At 42.0% G+C, this 9033-nt stretch overlaps 1 protein-coding gene across 1 annotated transcript; it reads left to right on the forward strand.

Annotated features, from left to right (window-relative positions):
- Positions 1-13: 13 nt before the first annotated feature.
- Positions 14-4396, forward strand: LOC100493456 (zinc finger protein ZIC 1). Its single transcript, XM_002937333.5, has 3 exons — positions 14-1686; positions 2479-2642; positions 3311-4396. The coding sequence occupies exons 1-3, from the start codon at positions 717-719 to the stop codon at positions 3506-3508; spliced, it is 1332 nt and encodes a 443-aa protein (XP_002937379.1). The 5' UTR covers positions 14-716; the 3' UTR covers positions 3509-4396.
- Positions 4397-9033: the final 4637 nt, after the last annotated feature.

Genomic DNA, 9033 nt, shown 5'->3' on the forward strand with positions numbered 1-9033 from the left:
TTCCCGTAGAATTTCGGCAGGGGGGGAAAGTTGCAACTCCTAAAAACATTGTTTGTCAGAAGCGGTGTCAAGCGCCTTTCCAATACCTGGGATGGATGGGCCTGGGCAGCCAATCAGGACGAGCCTGGGGCTTTGCCAGCCCTTAGTTGGGGAGGTGAGGCTGCTGGGGGAGAGGCCGAGGACCAATGGGCTCTGGCGTCCATCTACACGTGACTCCGCCCCCTCCTCCCATTCATCAAGGGGGGACCGAGCAGTCGTTTCAATTCATTTATCTGCAGGAATGATTGCCGCTATCAGTCTCCAGCTCAACGCCCGGCTGAGGAGGTGAAAGTTTCTCCCCAGGAAGATAAACCGCAAAAGACAATATTGTGCGTTATTTGCGCTTCGCAGGGAGAGAGAGAAAGAGAGAGAGAGAAAAAAAGAAAAAGAAATAATAATAAGAGCAGTGTTGGGTGAGAAGTGGAAGGAATTCGCTCTCATAGTCAGCCCAGTCTATCAGTTTGTATGTTCTGCAGCTCAGAGGCGCACCATGCTGTAGATGCGACTGTCCTGACAAGTCGTTGCGCCATCGCTGCGATTGTGCTTCCTGCATGTGCAGAAGTGTAGGAACCCCCCTCCTGCCCGTGTCTTGCGGCCACTGATTTGCTGCCGATTGTTGGAAGACTTGCCTTGTATCTGCACTCGGGTGAGGGCTGCTCCCCCAGGTAAGAGCTACCATGCTGCTGGACGCCGGAGCCCAATACCCAGCCATCGGAGTCACGACTTTCGGTTCCTCCCGGCACCACTCCGCAGGCGATGTGACGGATCGAGAAGTGGCCCTGGGCATCAACCCCTTCGCAGACGGCATGGGAGCTTTCAAGCTCAACCCGAGTAGCCACGACCTTGCCTCCGGCCAGACCGCTTTCACTTCGCAGGCTCCGGGCTACGCTGCGGCCGCTTTGGGGCACCATCACCACCCGGGCCATGTCAGCTCCTACTCCAGCGCTGCCTTCAACTCCACCCGGGACTTTCTCTTTCGCAACCGGGGCTTCGGGGAGGCCGCCAGCGCCCAGCACAGCCTATTCGCCTCCGCCGCAGGGGGCTTTGCTGGACCCCATGGGCCCCACACTGACACTACGGGCCACTTGATTTTCCCAGGTCTCCATGAGCAAGCCAGCAGCCACGCTTCTCCCAATGTGGTGAACGGACAGATGAGGCTGGGCTTCTCTGGGGACATGTATGGCAGGCCCGATCAGTACGGGCAAGTCACCAGCCCCAGGTCTGAGCACTACGCGTCCAGCCAACTGCATGGCTACGGCCCTATGAACATGAACATGGCTGCCCACCATGGAGCAGGGGCCTTCTTTCGTTACATGAGGCAGCCCATCAAGCAAGAGCTCATCTGCAAATGGATTGAGCCAGAGCAGTTGGCCAACCCCAAAAAGTCGTGCAACAAAACTTTCAGCACCATGCATGAGCTGGTCACCCATGTCACAGTGGAGCACGTCGGGGGCCCAGAGCAGTCCAACCACATCTGCTTCTGGGAGGAATGTGCCAGAGAAGGGAAACCTTTCAAGGCTAAATACAAACTGGTCAATCACATCAGAGTGCACACAGGTGAAAAGCCTTTCCCTTGCCCCTTCCCTGGATGTGGCAAAGTGTTTGCAAGATCGGAAAATCTCAAGATCCACAAAAGAACTCACACAGGTACAAACTCTCCTTCTACTCCTTCTGTTTCATTTGCTTTCACTTTTTCTCCGTAACGACTTCTTATTTACGTATCTCCATTGTTTTATTATTCTCGAATAGATGGTCGTATCCAATAGACTTAAATGGGAAAACAAATGCACTTTCCCGTTATAACGAAATCGTTTTCCTTTTGGTCTGAGCGGACCCTGTAATAATATGCCTTGCTCAGACTGTCAGTAAAATAATATCAGGACGCATCGTGTCAGATATGTCTCAGTAGTGGATCATCTCCACTCGATTACTGAACAGAATTGCGTTAAATATTCAATTAGCCAATTTTCATTTTTGATTTGACAAATATTTGTAAAAATTGAGTTACGTGAAGTCACACAACATCAATCAAACGGGCGATTTTGCGCTCACTCGCAATTATTGGGAGTAGTTAAGAACACAGCCGATCAGTACAGCAGCTGTATTTGTGCCTAGAAATATACTCTGTGTATCTAATCAAACGCTGCATTAAAACACAGATGCATTTTAGATTATATAAAGGGCAAGCGAACCCCCCTGCTGCAAATGAATCCCCCCAGCACGCTTTGCTAAAATGCATCTGTGTTTTTATTTTGCAAAATAAATCTGAATAAAAATTAGAATTTCTCACTGTGAGAGGCAAAGTGTCATTTACTTGAGATTCACTAAAAGTGGACCCTGGATATTAAATGTAAAAACATCTACAGAAAATGGTGTTTGTGTGTATAGAGTGATGTCTGCAATGTATTATATTTATTTTTAATTTTGCCTTTTTATTAGGTGAAAAACCGTTTAAGTGTGAGTTTGAAGGCTGTGACAGACGATTTGCAAATAGCAGTGATCGTAAAAAGCACATGCACGTTCATACATCAGACAAGCCGTATCTGTGTAAAATGTGCGACAAGTCGTACACCCACCCGAGCTCCCTCAGGAAGCACATGAAGGTAAATAGAGACAGGCTCACTAACTGGCTTTTGTTTGGCAAAGCTCTCTCTCTTGTGCATGAATTAGCCAAAGTGGGGGAGACAGAGCCCAAGGTGGCCCAGGACCTTCTCATTGTAACGCCATCCCTTTTAGTGCTCAGTGCTGAGTGTCTGTGTTGGGGTGGAGGCGGGGAGAGGACTCTGCTTAGGTCCCCATGCAGTTGGTTTGTTTTTATTGTGCTGGCCTTGAAGTGGGAAACATATGAAGAAGGCGATATTCTCTCTGTTGGTGCTACCCTAGTCTATTTATATGGCCTTTGTGGTGTAACGATTTCGACTGATACATTTGATCTTGTTAATGTGCAAACATTTGAATCAAATCCAAATTGCAGACCCCCCCCACCCCCCCACTCTTTAGATGACAGAGGCTTTTGTGCAAGGAAGCAGTCTGCGTACAAAAAGAGAATATCCCGTTCATAATTGTACCCCAACGCCTCAACTTTCATTTATTTTGCTGAGATTGCGTTAGAAGCAGCCCCACTTCTATAAATATGTGTTTGCTTGAAGGCTGTGCCTATCTCTGAGTAGCCATTAGTGCATTGGGGGTTTGTGGGGATCTGGTTGTGTTGAATGGTGTAGGTCTGGTAGATCAATTTTTTTTGTTTAAATGCTGCCTTTTTCGTCTATAGGTCCACGAATCATCTTCCCAGGGGTCTCAGCCTTCCCCAGCAGCCAGTTCAGGCTATGAATCTTCAACGCCCCCAACAATCGTGTCTCCTTCCGCAGAAAACCAGAGCACAAGTTCCTTATCCCCCAGCTCCTCAGCAGTACATCACACGTCCAGTCACAGCACGCTTTCATCAAATTTTAACGAATGGTACGTTTAAACACATATTTAAAACAAAAAAGACTTCAAATTAATGAACACTTCCAAGGTTATCCTAAAGCTGCCAATAGAACCGGGACCGAATAAAATGAAGAATGAGACCTTTTGATTCCTGCAGGCTTGGTAGGAAAAATATTAAAAAAAAACAAAACACCCAAGGATTTTTAGAATTTATGAGAAGACAAGTTTGCCAGGCCAAATGCCAACTGTGTAGGTTTTTAATGAACCACTAATTAAAGGTCTCAATCTGCATGTCTCATCAGGCAGCGGCCTTTTTTTGTAAATACAGAATTATTAGTTAAAAAAATGTACTGTTGATTTTGTAAATAGTTATATTACAACCGAAATGGATATGTGGAATTGTGGTCACTGCATATTTGTGTTGGGAGGGGGGGAACAGGGAGGACGAAATTTATTTGGATGGAAAGAATGTACTAGTGAATATGTACCAAAATGTGAAATACCTTGTATTATTCCAGTCTAAGCGTCCACCTAACAGACTTTTAATGGTATAAGTGTGCTTACTGTATAAAGTGCAAATCTACGTCCCAAAGTCCAGTCTGGTTAGTGCAGTAAAATGTTGTTTTCACGTCCTGTTAATAATTCGTATAGTGCAAGCCTGGAAATCCGTGTCAAACTGTTACACTTTGTTTATGTAAAGTGATATTAAAAGATAAAAACTATATCTGTCCATTGCTTTTGAACAAATACAACATCCTAATGTGTATATAGCCCATAATTTTTCATATTTATCCGCATGTAAAAGGCCGGCTATACATGTTAACAGATATTCAATATTTATGGATAGAAAAAATTCGTATGTAAAATTTAGTTTGCAAAAGCTGTTTCGTAACATTTCGTACATTATTAAAGATTCTGAAAAATCTCACGAATTGTTAGAGGAATCCTTATTCATGGATAGTAATCTTTGGCAACTTTAGTGAAGTTTAAGGTCTTTGAAAGAAATTACACCGCATTTTTCCCTACCCTTATTGCAACACCCACAGTGATATAAACATAAAAAATGAATGGATCCCTGCTGGCACTGCTATAGCATGCAATTAGTATTTATATCAACATTTCTGAAATAAATTTGGGACCGCCATATAGTTGAAATGACCTTTTCAGTCACAATTGCAACAATAAAAATAAAATGTGCACACTGTGCATTTAAATTAATATATTCAATTTGCAGATGAAGCCATATTTATGTGAATGGGGTTTTTTTTGTTTTACATAATTATCAAACAGAATATAATATATTTTTTTTAGTGACACATACCCCACTTCTTTGTTGTGGCTATATAGGTAGGATTTTTATATTACCCCATATCATTCTCTTAAGATAATGCAGACTTAATCCATTAATGTGTACCACGGAAAACATGCTTTTTTGTTTTTGTTTTTTTTATAAATCTTGCAGTTTTTACCCATGGCCTTTAATTAGGTTGTTTTTTGTATATATAATAGCCATCATCCTGAGTTTGCGTATTAGGGGGGTTTGTAAAAATAATTGTAAAGGCAATAATTATATGTGGCTTGATTATCTTTTTCTCTCTTTTATTTATTCCTCGTTTACTTTAGAAATTCGTTCCATTGACTAGCGTTGATACAGTAAATTTGTAAATGCGGAGGCGATATACATTTTTAAATTACTTGTGCTTAATGACTGGAGCAGAAGGCCTTTTCTTTAAATCAGAATGTCTCTCTTGTAGTTTGGTTTGATAAATGTGAGGGGCTATGGAGCTCCCAGGAACTTAGCTACGCTGGCTGGGAAGAGTTTCCTATTGTTCCTTCTAGCCTGCCTGATCGCTCTATTCACCCCTTCTCTACCAGATAGGAGCAGCTCCCCAGATCCTTCCTAGGCACCCATGCTTCATTACCCAGAAGGGGTTAAACTGGCAGCACATGAAATGCCAGCGAGGTGCTGGGCTGGCTGCTTTTGCAAGTGCTACTCATATGTCATAGGATGCCTTCTATAATCTTAGTAACCTGCCCTCAAAGGCCAGTGCTTCTGTAGCAGTTTCTGTCTGACTGGGGACAGAAATCAAGTCCAGGGGCAGAAATCAAGTGATTCATTTATTGTTCCATTTTGAACAAGATTTAAAAAAAAAAAAAAATTATTGCCTGAAATATGTGGGCATCAGCATAATTAGGCTACATTTAATTTTGTTACTCCATCCCCCACCACCAGGACCAAAAACTAAACAAACAGAATGGAGTCAATAAGAACCAGGGTGCAAGAAATCGCTGCACCAGAGAAGAGCGCCACCTATATTTAGGAAAGAAAACTTTGGGAACAAAAACAGATATTCTCAATTCCCAATTAGCCTTCCGTAGGGCAAACACAGGCTATAGAGTCTGAGTATATTTGAAATTGTTTCCACTTACACCAGGACGGCAGTAGAGAGTCAGAAACAGAATATTTACTGGGACAGTGAGAATATACTTATTCATAACATGTAGTGTGAGGGGAGTGAGTACTAAGGGTCCCCATTGGGACTCACTCCTGTATAGCCATAAAGGTACAGTCACACACATCTAGAATCAGGTACCATTTGCCCAACTGTGACAGAAAATTGCCAAATAATTTGCTACTCTTTCCTTTAAAGGGGATGTAAACCTAAACAGCTTTCTAATACGCATTCATTAAACGGTTGAAAGTTATATGTAAATGTAATTGCAGTTGACAGAAGTATGTTTGTGCTTTCTGCACTGCTAGTTCTGTCTGCTGAAACAATGTGCCAGAAGTTACCGTTGCATGCTTTTTCAGTAGTCATCTGGCTTCTGCTGCATTGTTTCAAAAGTCACAACCGGCAGTACAGAGAGGTGTTACAAGCAGTTATACAGTATGTAGAAATAACTTTATAGCTACTGACGTTTGGAGTACATAAGTTGCTTGGATTTCTTTTTTTTTCACTAGCCAAAAATATATTTTGGCTTTACGTCTCCTTTAATATTAGTGATAGTAGCCAGGCAGTGCAGTCACACTAACACTTGTGTTCACTGCGACACTCAAAATTAAAGACTAATAGCCTTCAAATTCAAATATGCACAAACCACCTGATCTCATCTTAAAAGGGGGAAAAATACAAAACAAAAACCGTATTTTCTTATTTTCCAGCATCTCGCACACGATATTAATGGCAGAGGTTGGCGGCCTCTTTTTAACTTAAATGCTGTCTATTTTTACCTTTAATATCTGCTTCTTGTCGTGTATATTTCATAGTTCATGGGTTATTAGGTTTTCAAATACACCAATGTTATTATCAGTGAAATATGTTCTCCAGCGCTTAGCATGAAGGGAAGATCGTGCGATTTTGTTTTTTTACACAGGAGTCAGATACACACACTTACTCACACACACACACTCACACACACACACACTCACACACACACTCACACACACCCTTGTTCACTCACACTAAAGTACACTTTGCCTATTATTTGTTGCCTATTATTTCTTTTTAACTAACGAGATGTATGTTTGTAACAATCTGCGGAATATTTCAGCTGCATTTCCAGAAGAGAATAAACAACATGAACCCCATACAATTCACAGGGCTAAATGTTGGTCTGGGAATGGAATTTCCTAGATTCGTTGCGGATTACACCAGGAACTTATTGACAGTACAGTATATATTCAATGTACAATAGCGGTATCTATAATGTCTGATGTAGGATATGGGTGTTGGCAAATAAAGTCATATTCTCTTCTATGATTTTGCGTTCCATAATTTTGTTCTTATCTGAGGAATTTATGTTGATTTTAAATCTTGGATGGATTTCAGTAAAACAATATATTTTGGTATGTATGGATTCCATTCTAGGGGGCGGTTTTATTGTGTAGTAAGCTGAAGCTTGGATAATGTCAGTTCTAACATACAGTATGTCATTTAATCGCTGTCAAACATGTCTGATTCACACACACACACACACACACACACACACACACACACACACACACACACAGTCTCACTCACACACACACACACACACACACACACACACACTCACACACACACACACACACACACACACACAGTCTCACTCACACATACACACACACACACACACACACACACACACACACACTCACACACACACATACACAGTCTCACACACACACACATACATACACAGTCTCACTCTCACACACACACACACACACACACACACACAAATACACACACACACACACACACATACACACACACACACACACACACACACACACACAGTCTCACTCACTCACTCACTCACTCACACACACACATACACACACACACACACACACACACACAGTCTCACTCACTCACACACACACACACACACACACACACACACACACACACACACACACACACACACACACACACACACTCTCTCACTCACACACACACACACACACACACACACACACACACACACACACACTCTCACACACACACATACACACTCACACACACACACAAATACGCATACTCTTACACACACACACACACTATACAAATGCTGTAAACTCAGACCTTGGTTGACGCTCTATGTCATTTTTGTCCCTATATGTGAATTTCCAACCAGACAACATACATGTATATTGTCAAAATGAAGAGAACTATATAATATTCCTCCCAAACAATGTTTAAGGAAAATCTGGGGGACCCATTACCCAAGGTCTCAGTACACAACATTGCCTCTTTCTATGGCCCCTAAAGCTGTAGTTGGTGATGGTGCGCATGCTCAGTGCAGGCCATCTGGTACCCTGATTCCACTGATGAATATGCATGTGTCTCATTGTGACTCCATAGTACCACTAACTGCCACTGAGCCACTACAAACAGTTGTTCAAATGATAAAATAAAATGCAATTCTAAACTTTCCAATAAACGTTAGAAATGTCAATCTTTTCAGTTATTTTTAAATGAAACTGCCATTGAAAGGAGTGTAATTTTATCTCTTTCTATTTTCTAGTCCTGACTCTTGAAATAATGTAACAGAAGTCAGTTCTCCCCAGCTTTGTTAATCAGCTGGCTTCTACTACATTCCATCAGGAGTCAGAACCAGTAGTGCAGTAGAGCTGCGTTCAACAGCAATCTACAAATAACTTAAAGCCAATGACCATTTTTAATTAAAGTTTATTGGAAGGTGGCACAGAATTATATTTCATTCATTGTGGGTTTTTTTTTGGGGGGGGGAGGAAAAAAACAAAATTAAATGAAGAGTACAGTCTTGTGTTTAGCAAAGGTCCTGATAGACCTGGGGGCCACTGAGAGGGGGTTTCTTCCTGGCTGTGTTAGTTCAGCAACTGTTTCTCTCCAAGGTGACTGATATGTTGCATAGTTTCTGTCACCAACCAAATTCTGCTGAGAAAACAGAATGTATAAACCTCAGGCGAGGTCTGATTATGTATTATTATTATTAACATTTATTTATAAAGCACCAACATATTCCGCAGCGCTGTACAATATGTGGGTTACATACATTGGACATACAGAGTAACATATAAAGCAACCAATAACCGATACA

Source organism: Xenopus tropicalis, chromosome 5, assembly GCF_000004195.4.
Source record: "Xenopus tropicalis strain Nigerian chromosome 5, UCB_Xtro_10.0, whole genome shotgun sequence".
In the NCBI taxonomy this organism is placed as follows: domain Eukaryota; kingdom Metazoa; phylum Chordata; class Amphibia; order Anura; family Pipidae; genus Xenopus; species Xenopus tropicalis.

Excerpts from the sequence above, each read along its gene's own strand:
- LOC100493456 (XM_002937333.5), top strand. The coding sequence starts at position 717 with ATGCTGCTGGACGCCGGAGCCCAATACCCAGCCATCGGAGTCACGACT. Across the intron at positions 1,687-2,478 it reads CCACAAAAGAACTCACACAG|GTGAAAAACCGTTTAAGTGT; the intron begins GTACAAACTCTC and ends CCTTTTTATTAG. Across the intron at positions 2,643-3,310 it reads CCCTCAGGAAGCACATGAAG|GTCCACGAATCATCTTCCCA; the intron begins GTAAATAGAGAC and ends TTTCGTCTATAG.